Source organism: Triticum urartu, chromosome 3A (assembly GCF_056163025.1).
Source record: "Triticum urartu cultivar PI428250 chromosome 3A, HENAU_Tu73, whole genome shotgun sequence".
NCBI lineage: Eukaryota > Viridiplantae > Streptophyta > Magnoliopsida > Poales > Poaceae > Triticum > Triticum urartu.
This window is the reverse complement of record NC_141875.1, coordinates 207789784-207814386: the sequence shown is the minus strand read 5'-3', so window position 1 is coordinate 207814386 and position 24603 is coordinate 207789784. Positions and strand designations below refer to the sequence as shown.

Here is a 24603-nt window from a genome sequence, read left to right as displayed (position 1 = left end):
CTAAGCACCGCTACAATATTATCGAGGACTATGGTGGAAAGGGGGCACCGCACACGGCTAAGAATATGATCACGTGGATCAACTTGTGTCTCTAGGGGGTGCCCCTGCCTCCGTATATAAAGGTTCAAGGGAGGGGGGCCGGCCGGCCAGGAGAGGCGCGCCAGGAGGAGTCCTACTCCCTCTGGGAGTAGGACCCCCCCCTTTCCTAGTTGGAATAGGATTCGTGGAGGGGGGGAAAGAGGAGAGAGAGGAGGAAGGGGGCCGGCCCCCTCTCCTTGTCCAATTCGGACCAAGGGGGGAGGGGCGCGTGTCCCATCTCTGGCCACCTCTCCTCTCTTCCACTAAGGCCCACTAAGGCCCATATACCTCCCGGGGGGTTCCGATAACCTCCCGGTACTCCGGTAAAATCCCGATTTCACCCGGAACACTTCCGATATCCAAACACAGGCTTCCAATATATCAATCTTTATGTCTCGACCATTTCGAGACTCCTCGTCATGTCCATGATCACATCCGGGACTCCGAACAACCTTCGGTACATCAAAATGCATAAACTCATAATATAACTGTCATCGTAACCTTAAGCGTGCGGACCCTATGGGTTCGAGAACAATGTAGACATGACCGAGACACATCTCCGGTCAATAACCAATAGCGGAACCTGGATGCTCATATTGGCTCCTACATATTCTACGAAGATCTTTTATCGGTCAGACCGCATAACAACATACGTTGTTCCCTTTGTCATCGGTATGTTACTTGCCCGAGATTCGATCATCGGTATCCCATACCTAGTTCAATCTTGTTACCGGCAAGTCTCTTTACTCGTTCTGTAATACATCATCCCGCAACTAACTCATTAGTTGCAATGCTTGCAAGGCTTAAGTGATGTGCATTACCGAGAGGGCCCAGAGATACCTCTCCGACAATCGGAGTGACAAATCCTAATCTCGAAATACGCCAACCCAACATGTTCCTTTGGAGACACCTGTAGAGCACCTTTATAATCACCCAGTTACGTTGTGACATTTGGTTGCACACAAAGTGTTCCTCCAGTAAACGGGAGTTGCATAATCTCATAGTCATAGGAACATGTATAAGTTATGAAGAAAGCAATAGCAACATACTAAACGATCGAGTGCGAAGCTAATGGAATGGGTCATGTCAATCAGATCATTCACCTAATGATGTGATCCCGTTAATCAAATAACAACTCTTTGTCCATGGTTAGGAAACATAACCATCTTTGATTAACGAGCTAGTCTAGTAGAGGCATACTAGTGACACTGTTTGTCTATGTATTCACACATGTATTATGTTTCCGGTTAATACAATTCTAGCATGAATAATAAACATTTATCATGATATAAGGAAATAAATAATAACTTTATTATTGCCTCTAGGGCATATTTCCTTCACTCTCATGTACCCCCTATTTCCATAGTTATTCCTCGCGTGTGGCCTCATATGTAATTCATGAGCCACCTTCTGAGAGATCATCAATTCTGCTATCAGACACAATACTTATTCCCGTTGCTTTGGGTCCCTTTCGCGCCTTGTTTCAGGCATCGAACGCTTGCCTGCCCGCTCGAAACTTCCCATGATACCTCCTTACTTTGCTCTCAATATTTTCATAAGTTTCAATTCGAGAGTTACTCTCCGCCACCTTCGTCGATGTTCTCGACCAGATAGTCAACCTTGCCGAGGTCTGTTCTCCCGGAATGCTCCTCCTTTATTCTTTTGTAAGTACAGTGAAGATCCTTAAGGAAGGACGACAACTTCATCATGATGACTTGAAGCAGAGAAATGAAGACATGAATGTAATGGATCGACCTCTTCGAGAAGAGAAACTAAGACCGAGAAGAATCGTTAGAATTTAGTAACCACATCTTTCCCCTTACTCGGCCTCTTAAAATCTCGGGACGAGATTTCTTGTAATGGAGGAGAATTGTGACACCCGGATAATTAAGCTACAGTGAACCTTTGCTAATGATGCCACGTCACTGCGATTACTGTTATTAATCTCGCGATGGTTCAAAAATGATTCAAATTCAAATTTAAAATATAGGCAAGCAACAAATGTTTTCAAAAATTAAAACTAAAATGTTCGAGAGATGACATATAATGCATATGTAATTATGCTGATGAAACCACATTTTGATAAAATGTTTAGATGTAAGAAATTAATTGAAATAGGGGCTAAACAATTACTTAAATGCTTTTAAAAAGAATAAACTATTACAAACCATTTTATTTTGGAGAGCTAAATTAATAGTTGCAAAGCCACAATTTGTAACACTAAATTAGGTGTCACTTTTGTATTTTATTAAAACTAAAATAAATAGAAACTAAAATAAATAAATAAATAAATAAAGGATAAATAAAAAGAAAACAAAAAGAAGTAAAATAAAAAGGAAAAGTGCCCCTGGCCCAACTGGGCCACAGCCCAGTTGGTCGCACACCCAGTCGGCCCACCACTGCCCCAATAACCCACTGCAACCGAACCCTAGACCCTCACACCTCTCGCCCCCACTCCCTATCTGCATGATCCCCTCGACCCCCACCCGCCTCGCGCCGCCACGGATGAGCGAGAGCGCTCCCGCTCGACCCCGCAGCTCCTCCCGCCGGCCACGCCCTGCGCCTCCCCTGAGCTCGCCTCATCCTCCCCTGCACCCACCTCCGCCACCACTCCCGCGCCAAAGCCATCCCCTGCCGTCGCCTCGTCGTACACGGCTGCCCGACCGCGCCCCCACCCGAGGAACCGCCGCCGACGCCGCCCGGAGCCACTCTGCCGACGCTCGTCGCCGACCACCGCCCCGTCGCCGGATCTTGCATCCCCGTCCTCCTTCCCAAAGGCCACCTCGAGCCTCGCGGCCCCCTGGTCTCTACATCGCCGGTGAGGGCCTCGCCCTTTCCCCGTCTCTTCCTCTGTCCCGTGTCTGCCGCGGCCCCCTCCACCACCTTCAATGCTGCTCGCCAGCCACTGCGCCCACCTCGCCTTGTAGCCGTCGTTGGCCGCGCCATGGCCCTGCCCGCTGCGCGCAGCGCACCATCACGCGCGCATGCGCTCGCGTCCTCGCGCCCGGATGACGTACCCCGCCCCGCTCCCCCTCTGCTTGACCTCGTCTGCCGGCAGCCGCTCACGCGCCCGCGGCCTCAACTGTTGCGCCGCTTCTGCTGCTACTGTGTGCCACCGTGCCGACCCGCCTTCCCCGCTGACGGCCGCCGTGCCCGCACCTTGCCGAGACCGCGCGCGCACGCCCTCTCACTGCTCCACGCCGGCGTGCTGTCCTGGCCCTGCTGCTCTCTGCGTCCGCCCAACCATGGCCGCCGGCACCCCATAGCCCCCCGCTCGGATGCCCGGTCGGGGCCAGCGCCCGAGACCCGCGCCCGCAGCGCCCGCCCCATTAAGGCCTCTAGGGCCTATGACAAGGGAGCCCCACCCAGAACGATTAGAAAAAAGAATTAAGAATAATAATAAATTAATACAAATATTAATTAATTAATTAACTAAAATAATTAATTAAATTAATTGTGTTTGATTAACCTAATCAATTAGCTAAACTAACTAAACATGTTTAGTTAGCCTTAGTCTATGACAGGTGGGTCCCACTGGACCCACAGGCCAGGTTTGACTCTCGTCAGCTGGGTTTGACCTGTTGATGTCATGGTGATGTCATGCTGACATCACCTTTCACTGTTCTGGATAATGTTTGATTTAAATAATTAAATAAACTTAAAAAATGCCTAAAACTTTGATAAACAATAGAAAATAAACCGTAACTCGGATGAAAATACTTTGTACATGAAAGTTGCTCAGAACGACGAGACGAATCCGAATATGCAGCCTGTTCGTCCGCCACACATCCCTAGCATAGCAAACACACAACTTTCCCCCTCCGGTTCATCTGTTCGAAAACGCGAAACACCGGGAATACTTCCCGGATGCTTTCCTCCTTCACCGGTATCACCTAGTACTACGTTAGGTCAAACCTAGCACCGCGTATTGCCATGTTATACTTTGTGATGCTTTGATTGCTTTGTTATTTATTGTGATTCCCCTCCGTTACTTCTTTTTGGTAGACCCCGAGACTACCGGCGACCCCCAGCTCGACTACGGTGTTGACGACCCTTCCTTCTTGCCAAAGCAACCAGGCAAGCCCCCCCTTGAACACCAGATATCTGATACGTCTCCAACGTATCTATAATTTTTGATTGTTCCATGCTATTATATTATCTGTTTTGGATGTTAATGGGCTTTATTTTACACTTTTATATTATTTTTGGGACTAACCTATTAAACGGAGGCCCAGCCCAAATTGCTGTTTTTTGCCTATTTCAGTGTTTCGTAGAAAAGGAATATCAAACGGAGTCCAGACATAATGAAACCTTCGGGAACGTGATTTTTGGAACAAATGTGATCCAGGGGACTTTGAGTGGACGTCAAGAAACAATCGAGGAGGCCATGAGGCAGGGGGCGCGCCTACCCCCCTGGGCACGCCCTCCACCCTCGTGGGCCCCTCGTTGCTCCACCGACCTACTTCTTCCTCCTATATATATATATATCCATATACCCCGGGAACATCCAGGAGCACCACGAAACCCTATTTCCACCGCCGCAACCTTCTGTACCCAAGAGATCCCATCCTGGGGCCTTTTCCGGAGCTCCGCCGGAGGGGTCATTGATCACGGAGGGCCTCTACATCAACTCCATGGCCCCTCCGATGATGTGTGAGTCATTTACCTCAGACCTTCGGGTCCATAGCTAGTAGCTAGATGGCTTCTTCTCTCTCTTTGGATCTCAATACAAAGTTCTCCTCGATTCTCTTGGAGATCTATTCGATGTAGTCTTCTTTTGCGGTGTGTTTGTCGAGATCCGATGAATTGCGGGTTTATGATCAAGTCTATTTATGAACAATATTTGAATCTTCTCTGAATTCTTTTATGTATGATTGGTTTATCTTTGCAAGTCTCTTCGAATTATCAGTTTGGTTTGGCCTACTAGATTGATCTTTCTTGCCATTGGAGAAGTGCTTAGCTTTGGGTTCAATCTTGCGGTGCTCGATCCCAGTGACAGAAAGGGAAACGACACGTATTGTATTGTTTCCATCGAGGATAAAAAGATGGGGTTTATATCATATTGCATGAGTTTATCCCTCTACATCATGTCATCTTGCTTAAGGCGTTACTCCGTTCTTATGAACTTAATACTCTAGATGCATGCTGGATAGCGGTCGATGTGTGGAGTAATAGTAGTAGATGCATGCTGGATAGCGGTCGATGTGTGGAGTAATAGTAGTAGATGCAGGCAAGAGTCGGTCTACTTGTCACGGATGTGATGCCTATATACATGATCATACCTAGATATTCTCATAATTATTCGCTTTTCTATCAGTTGCTCGATAGTAATTTGTTCACCCACCGTAATACTTATGCTATCTTGAGAGAAGCCAATAGTGAAACCTATGGCCCCCGGGTCTATTCTCCATCATATAAGTTTCCAATCTATTTTATTTTGCAATCTTTACTTTCAATCTATATCATAAAAATACCAAAAATATTTATCTTATTATTATCATCTCTATCAGATCTCACTCTTGCAAGTGGTCGTGAAGGGATTGACAACCCCTTTATCGTGTTGGTTGCGAGGTTCTTATTTGTTTGTGTAGGTACGAGGTGACTCGTGTGTGGTCTCCTACTAGATTGGTACCTTGGTTCTCAAAAACTGAGGGAAATACTTACGCTGCTTTACTGCATCACCCTTTCCTCTTTAAGGGAAAACCAACACAGTGCTCAAGAGGTAGCAAGAAGGATTTCTGGCGCCGTTGCCGGGGAGATCTACGCCAAGTCAAGACATACCAAGTACCCATCACAACTCTTATCCTTTGCATTACATTATTTGCCATTTGCCTCTCGTTTTCCTCTCCCCCACTTCACCCTTGCCGTTTTATTCGCTCTGTCTTTCCCGTTCTCCTCTTTCTCGCTTACGTCTTGTTGCTTGTTGCCCTCATGGCTTTACCAAAAGGAGTTGATCCTCACCTTACAAGGTTGGAAGAAATCGAAAACAACGTTAGAAGTTTTATGTCCTTGCAGTTTGAGCATAATAATTTCTCTAGAAACGAGCTTAAAGAACAAAAAAGTTTTATCGGTTTCATGAATAAAGATCTCAATGATATGTCTAAGGAATTTTATGGTTTGAAATCTCAGCTTGCTCATCTTGAAAAATTAATTGCTGAAATCTCGGATAAGGAGGCCACCTTAGTTAATAAGATGGCCGCTAAACCGCAAAGTTTTCATGATAATAAGGATGAAGATCTAAAAGTGATTGATGTGTCCCCTATTAAATCCTTGTTTTGCAATATGAATCTTGATAATGATGGGACTGGAGATGAGTCAATTTTAGTTAGAAGGCGTCCCAATGATTCAGAGTTTTTAGATCTTGATGCAAAAATTGGTAAAAGTGGGATTGAAGAGGTCAAAACTTTAGATAGCAACGAACCCACTATCTTGGATTTCAAGAATTTAATTATTATAATTTCTCTTTGATAGATTGTATTTCATTGTTGCAATCCGTGCTAAATTCTCCTCATGCTTATAGTCAAAATAAAGCTTTTACTAAACATATCGTTGATGCTTTGATGCAATCTTACGAAGAAAAACTTGAGTTGAAAGTTTCTATCCCTAGAAAACTTTATGATGAGTGGGAACCTAAAATTAAAATTAAAATTAAAGATCGTGAATGCTATGCTTTGTGTGATTTTGGTGCTAGTGTTTCCACGATCCCAAAAACTTTGTGTGATTTGCTAGGTTTCCGTGAATTTGATGATTGTTCTATAAACTTGCACCTTGCGAATTCCACTATTAAGAAACCTATGGAAAAGATTAATGATGTTCTTATTGTTGCGAATAGGAATTATGTGCCCGTAGATTTCATTGTTCTTGATATAGATTGCAATCCTTCATGTCCTATTATTCTTGGTAGACCTTTCCTTAGAACGATTGGTGCAATTATTGATATGAAGGAAGGGAGATTAAATTCCAATTTCCGTTAAGGAAAGGCATGGAAAACTTCCCTAGAAAGAAAATTAAATTACCATATGAATCTATTATGAGAGCCACTTATGGATTGCCTACCAAAGATGGCAATACCTAGATCTATCTTCGCTTTTATGCCTAGCTAGGGGCGTTAAACGATGGCGCTTGTTGGGAGGCAATCCAACTTTATTTTTATTCCTTGCTTTTTGTTACTATTTAGTAATAAATAATTTATCTAGCCTCTGTTTTGGTTGTGTTTTTTTGTGTTTAATTAGTGTTTGTGCCAAGTAGAACCGTTGGGAAGACTTGGGAAGTCTTTCTGATCTTGCTGTAAAAAACAGAAATTTTAGTGCTCACGAGAATTGCTGCCATTTTTTATTGGAGGGTGATATTTAGTTAATTATTTTTGCAGATGATTAATAGATAAATTCCTCACGTCCAGAAATTACTTTAGAATTTTTGGGATTCCAGAAGTATTCGAAACCTACAGATTACTACAGACTATTCTGTTTTTGACAGATTCTCTTTTTCACATGTTGTTTGCTTATTTTGATGAATCTATGACTAGTAATAGAGTTTATGAACCATACAAAAGTTGGAATACAGTAGGTTTAACACCAATATAAATAAAGAATGAATTCATTACAGTACCTTGAAGTGGTGGGTTGTTTTCTTTTATTAACGGAGCTCACAAAGATTTTCTTTTAAGTTTTGTGTTGTGAAGTTTTCAAGTTTTGGGTAAAGATTTGATGGATTATGGAACAAGGAGTGGCAAGAGCCTAAGCTTGGGGATTCACAAGGCACTCCAAGGTAAAATTCAAGGACACCAAAAATCCTAAGCTTGGGGATGCCCCGGAAGGCATCCCCTCTTTCGTCTTCGTCCATCGATAACTTTACTTGAAGCTATATTTTTATTCGCCACATGATATGTGTTTTGCTTGGAGCGTATTGTATGATTTGAGTCTTTGCCTTTTAGTTTACCACAATCATCCTTGTTGTACACACCTTTTGGGAGGGACTCACATGAATTGAAATTTATTAGAATACTCTATGTGATTCACTTATATCTTTTGAGCTGTACAATTTTTGCTCGATTGCTTCGCTTATATCTTTTAGAGCACGGCGGTGGTTCTATTTTATAGAAATAATTGATCTCTCATGTTTCACTTATATCATTTTGAGAGTCCTTTAGAACAACATGGTAATTCACTTTGGTTATAAATTGTAAATGCTAAGAGAAGTTGGATGCTTGATAGATGGTTTTGAGATATAAAGGTGATAATATTAGAGGTGTGCTAGTTGAGTAATTGTGAAATTGACGAATACTTGTGTTGAAGTTGGCAAGTCCCGTAGCATGCACATATGGTAAACGTTATGTGACAAATTTGAAGCATGGGGTGTTCTTTGATTGCTTTCCTTATGAGTGGCGGTCGGGGACAAGCGATGGTCTTTTCCTACCAATCTATCCCCTAGGAGCATGCGCGTAGTGCTTGGTTTTGATGACTTGTAGATTTTTGCAATAAGTATGTGAGTTCTTTATGACAAATGTTGAGTCCATGGATTATACGCACTCTCACCCTTCCATCATTGCTAGCCTCTTCGGTACCGTGCATTGCCCTTTCTCAGCTTGAGAGTTGGTGCAAACTTCGCCGATGCATCCAAACCCCGTGATATGATACGCTCTATCACGCATAAGCCTCCTGATATCTTCCTCAAAACAGCCACCGTACCTACCTATTATGGCATTTCCATAGCCATTCCGAGATATATTGCCATGCAACTTTTCACCGTTCCATTTATTTTGACACGCATCATCATTGTCATATTGTTTTGCATGATCATGTAGTTGACATCGTATTTGTGGCAAATCCACTGTTCATAATTTTTTCATACATGTCACTCTTACTTCATTGCAATCCTGGTACACCGTTGGAGGCATTCACATAGAGTCATATTTTGTTCTAAGTATCGAGTTGTAATTCTTGAGTTGTAAGAAAATAAAAGTGTAATGATCATCATTAGAACATTGTCCCATGTGAGGAAAGAATGATGGAGACTATAATTCCCTCACAAGTTGAGATGAGACTCCGGACGAAAAAAGGAAAAGAAAAGAGGCCAAAAGAAAAAAAGGAAAAAAGGCCCAAATAAAAAAAGAAAAAAAATAAATGAGAGAAAAAGAGAGAAGGGACAATGTTACTATCCTTTTTCCACACTTGTGCTTCAAAGTACACCATGATCTTCACGATAGAGAGTCTCTTATTTTGTCACTTTCATATACTAGTGGAATTTTTTCATTATTGACCTTGGCTTGTATATTCCAATGACGGGCTTCCCCAAATGCCCTAAGTCTTCGTGAGCAATCGAGTTGGATGCACACCCATTTAGTTTCTTTGATGAGCTTTCATATATTTATAGCTCTAATGCATCTGTTGCATGGCAATCCCTACTCCTTGCATTGACATCAATCGGTGGGCATCTCCATAGCCCATTGATTAGCCGCATTACTCTGTTCTTATGAACTTAATACCCTAGATGCATGCTGGATAGCGGTCGATGTGTGGAGTAATAGTAGTAGATGCAGGCAGGAGTCGGTATACTTGTCACAGACGTGATGCCTATATACATGATCATACCTAGATATTCTCATAATTATTCGCTTTTCTATTAATTGCTCGACAGTAATTTATTCACCCACCGTAATACTTATGCTATCTTGAGAGAAGCCACTAGTGAAACCTATGGCCCCCGGGTCTATTCTCCATCATATAAGTTTCCAATCTATTTTATTTTGTAATCTTTATTTTCAATCTATATCATAAAAATACCAAAAATATTTATCTTATTATTATCATCTCTATCAGATCTCACTCTTACAAGTGGCCGTGAAGGGATTGACAACCCCTTTATCGCGTTGGTTGCGAGGTTCTTATTTGTTTGTGTAGGTACGAGGTGACTCGCGCGTGGTCTCCTACTGGATTGGTACCTTGGTTCTCAAAAACTGAGGGAAATACTTACGCTGCTTTACTGCATCACCCTTTCCTCTTCAAGGGAAAACCAACGCAGTGCTCAAGAGGTAGCAATATCGCCTATTCTTCTCTCTACTGCTTGCATTAGAGTAGTGTATCATGTTACTGCTTTCCGTTAATCCTATTCTGATGCATAGCCTGTCCTTGCTACTACTATTGTTACCTTTACCTGCAATCCTAAATGCTTAGTATAGGATGCTAGTATTTCGTCAGTGGCCCTACATTCTTGTCCGTCTGCCATGCTATACTATTGGGTCGTGATCATTTGGTAGGTGATCGCGGGTATATACTTATATACTGAAAGTGCGTTATATCGACTAGAGGGGGGTGAATAGGCGATTTTTATGAAAGTCTTCAAAACGTGGGAGTTATGAAGACAAACAGTGAAGATTATGCCTATCACTATGCAGCGGAAGTTAGATTACACTAGGCCAGCCATGGTCAAGTATTCAATAGAGTGAAAGCACAATGACAAACAGCTGCAGTGTAATAAGGATCATGTAGGAAGAAGTTATGAAGCCAAACAGATCATACATTCACGTTGTGAAGACAAAAGATAGAGCAGGCATGCAATGGCTTCACAATGAGTAACAGTAAGAAAAAGGAAGTGAAGATGAAACCAGTGACTCGTTGAAGACAATGATGTGTTGGACCAGTTCCAGTTGCTGTGACAATTGTACGTCTGGTTGGAGCGGCTAGGTATTTAAACCTTAGGACACACAGTCCCGGACACCCAGTCCTGAACACGCAGCTCAGGACACCAAGTCCTCACCATATTCTCCTTGAGCTAAGGTCACAAAGTCCTCGCCCAATCACTCTGGTAAGTCTTCAAGGTAGACTCCCAAACCTTCACAAACTTCGTTCACTGGCAATCCACAATGTCTCTTGGATGCTCTGAACGCGACGCCTAACCGTCTGGAGGATTCACAGTCCTCAAGTGTAATAAGTCTTCAGATCACACAGACAAGAAGACTTAAGTGATGCCCAATTTACTCTGGCTCTGGGTGGTTAGGGCTTTTCTCCTCGCTGGGAATTTTCTCTCAAAGGCTTCGAGGTGGGTTGCTCTCAAACGACAAAAGCCGTGCACTGAATTCTGAGAAGCCAACCGTTTATGGTTGTAGGGGGTGGGCTATTTATAGCCACTTGGCAACCCGACCTGATTTGTCCGAAATGACCCTGGGTCATTAAGGAACTGACACGTGTCTCAACGATCAGGTTTCAAACTCTCATGGCAACTTTACTTGGGCTACAAGCAAAGCTGACTTGTCCAGCTCTGGACAAGATTCGCTCTCATTGTCTTCACTCGAAGACATAGGTTTTTAGTTTGGGCATCACTTCAGTCATTCTGACTGGTTCTCTTGGACCCCACTAAACAGTACGGTGGTTCCTATGACTCAACACAAAAGAAAAAGAACTACGAAAGATCTAAGTCTTCGAGCTCCATAGGCTTCATAACGTGTCTTCTTTTGTCATAGTCTTCAAAGTGAATATCTTCATATACCACCTTTAACTTCAATGTCTTCATACATTTTTGGGGGTCATCTCTGGTAGTAAAACCGAATCAATGAGGGACTTCTACCTGTGTTATCCTGCAATTCTTACGAACACATTAGTCCCTCAACTAGGTTTGTCGTCAATACTCCAAAACCAACTAGGGGTGGCACTAGATGCACTTACACATACATAATATGTGATACATGTGGTAACTAAAGTTGGGTCGGCTCGTAGAGTACCCACAAGTGATTCCGACATGGGGGCTGAAAGGACAGGTGGCTCCATCTAGGTAGTGGTGGGCCTGAGTTCCCGATGGCCCCCAACTGTTACTTTGTGGCGGAACGACAGGGCAAGTTGAGACCACGTAGGAGAGAGGTGGGCCTGGCCCTGGTCGGCGTCCGCGGTTATATCAATTAACACGCTTAACGAGATCTTGGTATTTGATCTGAGTCTAGCCACTGGTCTATACACACTAACTAACTACGCGGGAATAGTTATGAGCACTCGACGTCGTGGTATCAGCCGAAGCCTTCTTGATGTCAGCGACTGAGTGGCGCGCGTCGGATTGGACTGGAACACCTGCTCTTGTATTAGGGAGGCTAGGTCTGCTTCCGGCCACGTTCGCAACATGCAGGTGTGCAACGGGTGATGGACCCAGACCCCTGCGCCATATGATTTAGACCGGTGTGCTGACCTCTCTGGTGTGCCTAGGTAGGGCTGCGACGTGTTGATCTTCCGAGGCCGGGCATGACCCAGGAAAGTGTGTCCGACCATAGGGGATCGAGCGTGTTGGGAAATGTGGTGCACCCCTACAGGAAAGTTTATCTATTCTAATAGTCGTGTCCCTCGGTAAAAGGACGACCCGGAGTTGTACCTTGACCTTATGACAACTAGAACCGAATACTTAATAAAATACACCCTTCCAAGTGACAGATACAACCCGGTGATCGCTCTCTCCCAGGGCGACAAGGGGAGGATCGCCGGGTAGGATTATGCTATTCGATGATACTTGGTTAACTTACCATCTACTCTCTTCTACTGCTTCAAGATAGAGGCTACCAGAAGCGAAGTCTTCGATAGGACTAGCTATCCCCCTCTTATTCTGGCATTCTGTAGTTCAGTCCACATATACTACCCCTTTCATTGATACCAATGCATATGTAGTGTAGCTCCTTGCTTGCGAGTACTTTGGATGAGTACTCACGGTTGCTTTGCTCCCCCTTTTCCCCTTTCTATACCCGGTTGTTGCGACCAGACGTTGGATTCCAGGAGCCAGACGCCACCGTCGATGACGACTCCTACTATATTGGGGGTGCCTACTACTACGTGCAGGCCGCTGACGACGACCAGGAGTAGTTTAGGAGGATCCCAGGCAGGCCTGCAAGAGGCCTGCGCCTCTTTCAATCTGTATCCCAGTTTGTACTAGCCTTTTTAAGGCAAACTTGTTTAACTTATGTGTGTACTCAGATATTATTGCTTCCGCTGACTCTTGTGTATTCGAGCTTATGTATTCGAGCCCTCGAGGCCCCTGGCTTGTAATATAAAGCTTGTATTATTTTAATTTGTGTCTAGAGTTGTGTTGTGATATCTTCCCGTGAGTCCTTAATCTTTGATCGTACACATTTGCGTGTATGATAGTGTACAGTCAAATCGGGGGCGTCACAACAGGGTCGCTCATTGCAACACTCGCTCACGAAGAAGCGAATCCGCATATTGTATGGGGAATTAGAAAAAAGAAAGAGTTGGGACTGATTGTAAGTTGATTGGTTTTTTCATTGCGTAGATCACTTTTTTTGGGCCGTCAGATCTCCATCCAACGGTCAGGATCACATTTTCAATGTTCATCTTCCTCCTCCCGCACCGCCTCCCAACCCGGCTCTGGAGCTCTAGAGCCTCCATGATTTTTAGCGACCGCCTCCATAATGATTTTGGCGATCTATATTTTGCATGTTCTATTAGAATTGCTCCTATGTGTCATTGTTGGATGCAAATGAGTGAGAGGAGGGAGCTTCCGCATGGGAAGGCATCCATGCCTGTGGCGGAGAGTGGAACAAATTGAAAAACGGGCCAAGAACATTCTCACTGGGCCAACTTCTATTATTGGGCCAAATCCAGACACCAAAGAAAATTCAAAGAATATGACGGGCTATGGCCCGGTTTAGTCCCTACAAGGATCCGCCCATGATCCATGCAACGTGATGAGGACATGACTACCTTGGATATGACCAAAAATATTGCATACATGCATATTTGTCAGGTGATTTCTAATGCAAACTATTCAATAATCTATTTATGTTATCCAGAACAAAAATACTTCACACACTTTTGTGTTTTGTCTAATTGCAGGTGTATGGTACATTTGTACAATCCACATATGAAGACAAGGGAAAAGGAGAAGTTTAGGTTGTGTTCAAAAAGTCCTCCCATGTCACTTTTGGGCCAAGAGAAGATAGAGTCCAAGTCTCTCACGTTTTGAATTCAGATTCGGACTGCACAGACATACCTGACTCAAAACGTCAACAACTTTTTCATACGGACTCCGAATTGGGTGATTCTTTTTTTGTTGGAAACTAGATCTCGTGCTCTTTCCAACCCAATTGGATTCACCTTCAAATTCATCCGGAGCGTTGAGTTACGGACGAAACAATCTGACGTTGCAGCAGAATCCGAGTCAAACTACAAGCCCAAAGGTGTTGCATCACCTCCACTTGGGCCCATGAGCCTTGTACGACCTAGGGTTAGTTTTAGGCTGCCTTGGGACGTCCTCCCACCTCCTTGGCCGCCACCCCTTGCTCCTATATAAGTAGATCCATCTAGTAGCTTTTTCCTTGGGTTTTGTTTAGATTAAAAGTTCGCCATAGCTGCAACTTCGCGTACTTCGTTTGTGTCCAACGACCAGACCAAGACGTCACAGAACCCCACCTTGATCAATAAAGCTTTCATCTTATATTTGCAATATCCAGATTGCAATCTCAGTTTCTTGCTTGTTCTTCGTTTGCTCGCAGGAAACAGGCCCTCGTGGTCAGGTTGATCGTGCTCCGGCGTGGTCAATAACCCCTCGGAAGTTGGTTTAGCGATTGCTAAGGCGCGACGTCTCGCATGTTCGTAGTCGGATCGTCAAGGTCGACTCCCACAGAAAACGATAGCCTCCATCTCATCGAAACATCGGGACACCCTCGCCTCTATCAAGTGGTATCAGTTTTCAGGTTGCTCGGTGAGAATTTCCAGTTTTCCTAGATTAGATTTATTTTCTTACCTATTGTCTAAGAAAAAGCCACAAAAAAAAGTTAGATCTATTCATCCTTGGTCCAAGCCAGTCTGAGCCTTTGCAATTTTCTTTTCATTGCTTGCATAGTTGAATTATCGGTTGCATCGTCGTGTCGAGTTGCTGGTCTTAGTGTCTAGTTCGTTTAGAGTTTCGAGTTCTGTTCACATTAGTCACGCCACCGCTGCATCATTATCTCTTCCGCTGTCCACCACCCATCCATCAATTTCCACCACGTGCTACCCACCATTCATTGTCATAATAATAGTTGAGATCGTTCACATCTTCACTTGATCCAATCTGCATCTTATCTAGTTTGTTTTGGAAAGAGGGAGAAAAAAGAGAGAAAAAAACGAGAGAAAAAAAGAGAAAATAAAGTCAAAAAAAGGAGAGAAAGAAAAAAAGTGTGAGGAAAAACAAGAGAGAAAAAAACAAAAAAATCGGCACAAACTTTTTCAGAGGAAAGTTGGAGACAAAGTTGTTGATATATCCTGCTTGGCTGTTGTTTCACATCATTATCTTTACTACCGTTGTGATCTTCACTTATATCTTGCTGTCCAGAGCTACTTAGTATCCTTCATTGATGCTGGTTGTGCTACGACGTGACCTCATTAGTGTTCTAGGCTCGCGTCTCTAGTTCGGTCTAGCCTAGGACCAGCACAGTACCGTCGTTGAGTGTTTATTCAACATTGCATCTCTGAATTGATTATTGCTAATCTTTTGCTACCATATATAGCCAACCCAGCTCCACATATTTCTACACCGTGTATACGCACGTTCCCCTGGCAATCGCTTTACGCAATCTTCGGAGTTATTTGACACCGCTGGTTGCCTGTCACCACCTGCCGCATGGTAAGAACTTGTAAGATATTGATATTTGCTTTACTGTGAGCACTTTACAACCACATCCTAGTAGTTCATAGGAACATTATTCTCGAATTTTGGTTCTTGTTTCTACTAATCATGACAGGTTCCAGAGATAGAAGTTCTTGGACGACGGACACATCTTCACTATCACAAGAGTTGGGACAACGCACACAAGCATATGGTCAGGTTATCTCTTTACTATCATTTGAGGGTAGATTTAATCCTGCTATTTATCTAGCTTGGGAGCTTGAAGTAGAACAAGTTTTTAGTCACCATGATTTTTCTGAACTTGAGAGAGTACGAGCTACCATTAGAGCATTTACTGGTTTTGCTTCTGTTTGGTGGAGTGTACATTGTAAGAAAAACATTGATAACCAACCCACAACTTGGAAAGTTTTGAAAGCTGTAATGAGACAACAATTTTTTCCTCCCTACTACCGTCGTGAATTGCGTTGCAAATTGGAGCAATTAAAACAAGGCAGTAACACTGTTCATGCTTACTACCAAGAGTTCAAATCTTATATGCATCATTGTGACATAGAAGAATCTGAGGATGATACAATGAATATTTTTTTGGTGGTTTGAACCATGATATTCAGGCAAGATTTCGGTATATTCCTCGTTGCATTACTGGTATGTATGTCCGTGCTTGTACCTTTGAGAGACAGATACAGGAGGATGCATTGGGTGACTACAACAACTACTATTCCAGTTCATGCTCACCATCGCCGGTTGGTTACTCCACTATTGCACCTACTAGAGCAGCCCCACCTCGGATTGTGAGCGCAATATCATCTCAAGAGTATGGTACATTGTCAACGTCCGTACCTACATCAGCTACATCTTTGCGAGGTAACAGTAAAGGTATTGATGATATAACTTCACATGAGAATGAAGCATGCCTAGTTAACTTGAATGCATCATGTGTTGAGTTACCTGTTGATTTGAGCACACCACCTATTTTAGAGACTCTTGTTACTGTCATGAATGCGTCATGTGATCAAACAACTGAAATATCAACAATTTTGAGTGCACCCATTGAATTAACTGTTGATGCAAAAGAACCAATGTTTAATCATTTTAATATGACCTCTAATCTTGATGATGATTCTGTGTCCAATGACTTATTGCATGTTTGCTTATTTAAGCATGTTGTAGCATGTAAATTTGATGCAAGTAAGGTTTATTCATCGAATTTAGGATGGTTTAATGATGAACATTGCCAATCTTTTGAAGAGAATAAGAGCTTCACTTATATGTGCAAACTGAGTTCCAGTATTTTCATGCCTTCTACTTCCTGTGATAATTTTTTGGCTTTAGATTTTATGAACAATGAAAGTTACTCATGTATACATGTGACATATGTGCAAAAATCAAGGGAAGTTAAAATGGATGACATATACATATACAACATGTACACCTTGTCTCTTTTGTTAGCCACATTTCAGATTAAGCAATGCCGAGGACGGCTTTATTTTCAAAAAGGGGAGGATGATGAGGACATGACTACCTTGGATACGACCAAAAATATTGCATACATGCATATTTGTCAGGTGATTTCTAATGCAAACTATTCAATAATCTATTTATGTTATCCAGAACAAAAATACTTCACACACTTTTGTGTTTTGTCTAATTGCAGGTGTATGGGACATTTGTACAATCCACATATGAAGACAAGGGAAAAGGAGAAGTTTAGGTTGTGTTCAAAAAGTCCTCTCACGTCACTTTTGGGCCAAGAGAAGATAGAGTCCAAGTCTCTTACGTTTTGGATTCAGATTCGGACTGCACAGACATACTTGACTCAAAACGTCAACAACATTTTCATACGGACTCCGAATTGGGTGATTCTTTTTTTGTTGGAAACTAGATTTCTTGCTCTTTCCAACCCAATTGGATTCACCTTCAAATTCATCCGGAGCGTTGAGTTACGGACGAAACAATCTGACGTTGCAGCAGAATCCGAGTCAAACTACAAGCCCAAAGGTGTTGCATCACCTCCACTTGGGCCCATGAGCCTTGTACGACCTAGGGTTAGTTTTAGGCTGCCTTGGGACGTCCTCCCACCTCCTTGGCCGCCACCCCTTGCTCCTATATAAGTAGATCCATCTAGTAGCTTTTTCCTTGGGTTTTGTTTAGATTAAAAGTTCGCCATAGCTGCAACTTCGCGTACTTCGTTTGTGTCCAACGACCAGACCAAGACGTCATAGAACCCCACCTTGATCAATAAAGCTTTCATCTTATATTCGCAATATCCAGATTGCAATCTCAGTTTCTTGCTTGTTCTTCGTTTGCTCGCAGGAAATAGGCCCTCGTGGTCAGGTTGATCGTGCTCCGGCGTGGTCAATAACCCCTCAGAAGTTGGTTTAGCGATTGCTAAGGCGCGACGTCTCGCACGTTCGTAGTCGGATCGTCAATGTCGACTCCCACAGAAAACGATAGCCTCCATCTCATCGAAACATCGGGACACCCTCGCCTCTATCACGACGCCCCTATGTAGTGGCGTCCTTGTATCTTATATCCATCAATGATTCCATGTCAATCTATGTAAAGGGCATATGCCTTTTTGATATGTGAATTTGTTTTCTTTACTTCATTTATTTATTCCATATGTATGCATCTTACTTAAACATTGATATGTTGCTCATACTACCATCCTCCATGCTTTATGTTTTGATAATATAGCAACTTGCCTATTCTGTTATATACAGTACAAATTTGTTTAACACCATTTTATTCAGGCCTGCCTGCCTGATTGCAACACTGAAGAAATGTCTCATCCATCTAACAATAATTTCAATAGGAATGTACTTACAAATATTTTTCTCAAGCTAGCTATTGCTACTGGTTACTAGCACGGGAATGAACAAGGCAATCACAATAGGAAACTGAAATGTTTGTCAAATTTGTATCTTATTATCTGCCAATGTCAATAAGTAGTAGGCACCTGACCTGATACGTCTCTACTAATGGTTGTTCACAAGTGAAATTGGAATGCTGAGAATACTATGAAACAACCACAAACACATGCCCATCCAGTTGATTATTGCACAAGAAACGGAACACATCTCCGGTCACTTTACTGGAAAAATAAGGCACAAACCACAAAAATAATGCATAGTTCTCTTGCATGTTACTACTTGTTTTTACAGTTGAACTATAAACTATTCATGCAAAACATAATAAACTTTATATGTAACTACAGTTTTTCACATTATATCATACAAGTACCAGATTATGATTCTAACAACTATTATTAAATGTTTATCCTGCATATTACTATGAATTCCCTCAACAATACACAGGGTATCATCTACTCCCTCCGTTCCTAAATACTTGTCTTTCTAGACATTTCAACAAGTGACTACATACGGAGCAAAATGAGTGAATCTACACTTTAAAATATGTCTACATACATCCATATGTAGTAGTCATTTGAAATGTCTAGAAAGACAAATATTTAGGAACGGAGGGAGTAGTTTGTAACACAACCTTAGCCGTCCCATGCTAAGTTTTCGAAGATAAGCGTATAGCAGTTACCAGCCTACGAACCCAACAGCAACAAGGTAAGGCAATCAATCAAGCCTTAGAAGGCGACATAGTGAACAGGCTATTTGAAACAAGATGCAGCAGGTTCATGACATTTTCTGAAACAAGCAGAGCTAAATAGACGAAACATTCAGCTGACACTTCCATGTTACGGTACAAATTTACACCCCGAAAAGTTGACACCCATTTGTGATCAACAAAAGAGATGGGCATTCTGATTCTCTTTCTCTTGTCACGGAACAATACATGCGTTTAAGCTGTTTCTCTACCAGGTGTCCACCAGCACATGCCATCACGTTGCATAACACACATTCCACAATGGTAGTTGTCAACGGAACAGCCAGGTGTGGGTCAGGTAAGCATAGTGGCTACTGGAACCTCTAGCTGACATCTCATGGAGTCACAGCTTCTGCCTTCCTCCATCTGTATCTGCAGAAACATCTAACTTGTCAACAGAATGAACGCATTCTGTGCAATGGCAACTGAACTTAATTGTAAGGCAAATTGAAAAATACTGCACCTTTAAGAACAGAATAACATATTGTACCTCAAATCCCTACTGATGCTTGTGGGTTAGTTTCATTGCTACCAGCCATTGGCATTCCCCTGTAAAGAAATTTGGCACACAACTCATAAAGAGAGGGAGAGAATGGGGAGGGAGTGCAGGGGAGGGAGGGGAAGGGAGGCAGATCATACTGTTCTTTAGCTTCAAGTTTAAGCAGATCAATTTGATTCTGTAGATCAACACAGGCAGCTTGAATAGCTATGTTTTTCTGACACAGTTCCTGCCATTCTACTGTCAAGGCATGGAGTTGTCCACCAGTGTTTTGCTGATCAAAAACAGAATATCACTTGCCTGTACAGTATGGTCATGCTGATTCACATTAAGGACGGGAGTTGACCAGTATGTTACCTGATGAAATTTCCTCTCACGGTTGACAGTTTCTATCTTTTCATTGTATTCCAGAGTCATTTTTTGTGTCCTACAAAGTACCATGTTATCGCATACTTCCAGCATTATAACTAGTATATCTACTTTTTAGAGACCATGTACACATACACAATAATAAAGCATACGCATGACATGAATACATTTAAGTGCTTCATAATCCAGTGGATGCCTAAGCTACATGAACACTGATTCATCACACACGTGAGACAGCTAGAAACACATTGGTTTTGCGTCACCTTCAATGTAGGATAGTACTGATGACACAGTCCACAAACCGAACAGTGTCAAATGAAATGCAAGGAAAACAGGACAAGATGCAAGTGATACAGCACTGTCAAGGACATATGGACAGAACAAATTACCTAGACAAAACTGATTCCATCTTTCTGTTCTGGAGCTTCCAAACCTCAACACCGTGCTTCAGCATAAGCTCCAGATTCTCAATCCTGTAACACTAACTTCATTTCAAAAAACAATAGAAGTATGTTTGACAATAATAGCAGACCATAGATGATGAGAACCATATGCATATGGTGAAACACAAAAACACCTAAATAAAGTGCATACTACAATTGAGGCTAAGAAATTCAAAGCCTATGCCGATCATATGTATAAAGAAAAATCGAAGAATGCATTGTCTACAATGTGGTTATTATTGTCTACAACTACGAGCAATACGCTACCTCCCATTCTAACGATGATTACTATAGTACGTATAAGAGAATCAGCTCTTGCATAACCGTAACAATTTACTTGTCATTTCAAACAGACTGCGGAACTCTTTGTTAAAGAGTCTGTCCTTTTGAATTTGATTTTTATTTCATCATAAATATTTGGAAACCTATACTCTTCGCGGTATTGAAAGCTTACAGACTATAACGGTGAATGGAACAACATTGGTATAATTACTAAAAAGACAGACAGCAGGACATGCCACAGCAAGACACTGGCCAATGTGATGTTGTCATGATCTGGTGCAGCAAAGTGCAACCTACTGCTTGAACTATGGCAGTCATTCGTAGTTCAGTATCATGTGGGTTTAGCTTATTACTCAATGCAATTTTGAATGGGAAAAGTTTAATGAATGTCCTGACCACAGACCCAAAGAAATCCCTATGGGAGCTATTTTGCTTTAATACAACTTCATAATAACATTCATATTCATAACTTAAAAATGTTACAAACAGACTGCCATAGTGGCCACACAGAGCTATCAATGTGCATGTCTATTATAGCAATGTTGATTCAGAACACATGATTCCTCAAATGCAAATATGCATAAGCAGCCTTACCGCACAATTTGATGCTGCAGCTGGCTCTGGGCATTCCGTAAAGCCTGCCTCCAAGCAACAACATCATTCCTCTTGTTCGCTGGGGGTGGCTCCAAACCATAGCGGGACATCTCTATGGTAGCAGGTGGCTTGCCAGCTCTAACACGTTCGTACTCTTTCGCAAGCATAGGATGATTCTAAAACAAAAATGCTAAATGAGAACATGACATGTTTTACATTCAAACAACAAATCCAAATGATCAAAACAAGCAAGAAGTAGGTCTAATGTTTTACAATATATGCATACAAGAAAAACGCTGACCATTTAAAACGTACATGCAAAAGCATCTATTGTGCAACAAATTTACAGTTTATCAACACTTGTTTGTGTTAAGTAACATCAGATGTGCAATTTATGTTGGGCATGTCCGTTCATGTATGTATACGAAACACTTGACTACTCAGCTTACTGAACTGCTAACATATATAAGGTGTTGCAAACAAATGAAGAAAAAACCTAACTACACACACTAATAGTTCTGTTCAGAGACACATCCAAACATATCATAACTGCTCAATGAGGTCCAACATAGATGTAGTTCCTAGCTGGTTTTTAGTTTGCAAATACTTCCAGCTGTTCATTAGGCAACAGTAACACCAAATTTGTGTTTTAGTTGCTTACCGGCACTGGCATTAGAGAGTGTGACACATGACTGAAAGAGGAGAAACTTTCTAAAACATGGTACAAACTCCCCATGTTCTATGTGCATGGTGCTAATACAACGTCTATTTTAGATAGTAAGAACTCTGCAATTCAAAGTGAGAATGTCTTTTCAATCTAGCTGTCGTTCAGCTACGTGTGAGGTTTTTCTGTAATAAATTGCTCAGTGTATGCTCCAAGCACTAAAATTTACCACCTCTAGTCATACAATTGAATATCTAAATAGTGTGTTAATCTTGGTGCAGATTACTTGTAATTTTAGCTTCATGCATACAGCAGAAGGCATGAGCTAATGTACAAGATTTTGTAATGGTTGCACCTGCTTATACAATACAATATATAGTACTAGTTTATATAACACCGAGGACAATATGTGCATGCTTTCAGCTTAGTGGACGTGTGCAACTATGAAAAATAATAATATTTTAAGCAGGGTCAGCCTTTTCTCCGGCCATTACAATATGAAAGAAATGAACTTCATACTAGCTAAACAACGTGACAGCCAACACTAGGGTCCGAAAATTCAACAGCATCTTCATCAAACAATACAGAAAAATTACTTTATTTTGTACACAAATCAATTAGAACTAGGCAGCATTCATAGTGTTGTTCTCTAATGTTCAACAGCAAAAGGTGCATATTTCATCTTCAATGGTTCAACGTTGATCCCATTAAAACAGCTATTCACTGTTGATAGGGAAAACATCCAGCGGTAATTTGCTCTTGAAATCAAATTTGTGAAGTACTTTTCAACTAAATTGTCTGATACAGATTTATAGCAATAGCACAGAGTGATTGGTTGAATGAAAAATTGAGAACGTAAGATATCCTTAAGTATACACCAACCATATAAGACTGAACCAACATAGTTGAGTCCTTTCTTCTGGGTAACTAAATGTGGTATTCTGCAATGTTGTTCCCCGAGTACGCATCCGACAGGGAAAATTTATTTCAGACGAGTTCTACCTACAACTCCCAATTCCATATGACAACCTATCAGCCTACAGCTCCCACTTGCATATGACAACGTACTAGCCTACAACTCCCAATTGCATATGGAAACCTCTTAGCCTACAGCTCCCAATTGCATATATAGTCCTCGAAAGAGCTACTCCCTCCGTTTCAAAATAGATGACTCAACTTTCTATTAACTTTAGTACAATGTTAGTATAAAGTTGGGTCATCTATTTTGGAACGGAGGGAGTATTTCCCAGCTAAAGTCGTGATGATGCAGGAATAATTTGTAAATAACCTAAACATTAACTATGTCGAAACTCCAAAAGCTAAAATAAAAAAGAAATAAAACCTCAGTGCATCCCATCTAAGTAGTATACAAGTATAAATCTTCGACGGCTTGGCCCTAATTGTCTCCTCAGATCGCTAAGCGTTGGATCAGCGTCCTAAAAACAATAGAGAGGGCGCAAGAACTCACCTCGAATCCAATGATGGGAACGGGGGGCAAGTCACGGAGGAAGTCGGCGGGCTTGCGGTGAGCGCGGCGCATCTCCTCCTCGACGAGGCGGTCAACCTCGCGCTTCACCGCCGGGTCGCCGTAGTCCCCGTCGATGTAGGGCAGCGCGTCCACCGTCTCAGCGTCCGGAGGCGGGCGCCAAGGCACACCCGCAGCCTCGGACGGTGGCGCCTCCAGCATAAGCACCTCCCTCGTCGCCGACGAGGCCATCACGGCGGCCGCGCGCGAGCAGGTAGCCGCGAGCCAGAGAGAGGGAGAGAGGGAGCGGGCGCGGTGTAGGTTAGGGCGTCGCGCCGGGGATCAATGGGGCTGGAGGAAGAAGCTCAACGCGCATGGGCCGCTTTGCGTTTTGGGCTACGTAGGTCATAAAATGCTTTCAACAGAGAGCGCGCGTTCGTGGGTACCACTCGGCGGCGTTTAAGGCCCAGTTCTTTGGGCGGCTTTTCCATAAAGCCGTTTCACCCAGCCTCTTAAGCAGCACTTTCATATTTTTTTCGCTTCTCAACTACTAGTAAGGGATAAACTCCACTAAAAAATAGTAAGGGATAAACGACCACGTGACACATGCGGTAAGTAATCCAAACAATTAAAAAATAAGGAATAAACGAGCTTAGATTAAAAGAAAATTCTCGCAGAAAAAGAAATTTTAAAAAATAAAAAATGTTCATATTTTAATAGTTTATAATTATTTAAAATATCATGATTTTAAAAAATGAATGTGATAAAAATAAAAACACAAAAACCAAACAAGACGGAGCAAAACCTAGCGGAAAAACATAGAAAAATAAACACAAACAAAAACTATCCTGGAAAAACCAACCTTCTAGAAGGATCTCGAGACGGCAGGGAAAAATCTACCTATGCCAGCCCATATAGGAGACTATTAGAACATATGCCTGTGCGTTGCAACGGGAGAGATATTTCTTTGCGAGAAGCAATGGAAGAGATAATT

At 42.3% G+C, this 24603-nt stretch overlaps 1 protein-coding gene and 1 long non-coding RNA gene across 3 annotated transcripts; one reads left to right on the top strand and one right to left on the bottom strand.

Annotated features, from left to right (window-relative positions):
* The first annotated feature begins 9545 nt into the window (after window positions 1-9545).
* LOC147979221 (uncharacterized) lies at window positions 9546-13116 on the top strand. The gene is made up of 2 exons (XR_015599693.1): window positions 9546-10108; window positions 12811-13116. It is a non-coding gene; the product is annotated as an uncharacterized LOC147979221 (long non-coding RNA).
* A 6170-nt stretch (window positions 13117-19286) lies between these two features.
* MOS4 (modifier of snc1,4) lies at window positions 19287-23985 on the bottom strand. 2 transcript variants are annotated; one of them, XM_048707493.2, is made up of 7 exons: window positions 23613-23985; window positions 21481-21656; window positions 20551-20634; window positions 20150-20219; window positions 19933-20066; window positions 19757-19842; window positions 19287-19665 (listed from the first exon to the last, which is right to left on the bottom strand). In XM_048707493.2, the coding sequence occupies exons 1-6, from the start codon at window positions 23859-23861 to the stop codon at window positions 19785-19787; spliced, it is 771 nt and encodes a 256-aa protein (XP_048563450.1). In that variant the 5' UTR covers window positions 23862-23985; the 3' UTR covers window positions 19287-19665; window positions 19757-19784. The 2 variants fall into 2 exon arrangements, with proteins under 2 accessions (XP_048563450.1, XP_048563449.1); XM_048707492.2 differs by having other exon boundaries at window positions 19784-19842; window positions 23613-23983.
* Window positions 23986-24603: the final 618 nt, after the last annotated feature.

Excerpts from the sequence above, each read along its gene's own strand:
- MOS4 (XM_048707493.2), bottom strand. The coding sequence starts at position 23,861 with ATGGCCTCGTCGGCGACGAGGGAGGTGCTTATGCTGGAGGCGCCACCG. Across the intron at positions 20,220-20,550 it reads ATGGAATCAGTTTTGTCTAG|GACACAAAAAATGACTCTGG; the intron begins GTAATTTGTTCT and ends GGTACTTTGTAG. Across the intron at positions 19,843-19,932 it reads AAACTTGAAGCTAAAGAACA|GGGAATGCCAATGGCTGGTA; the intron begins GTATGATCTGCC and ends ATTTCTTTACAG.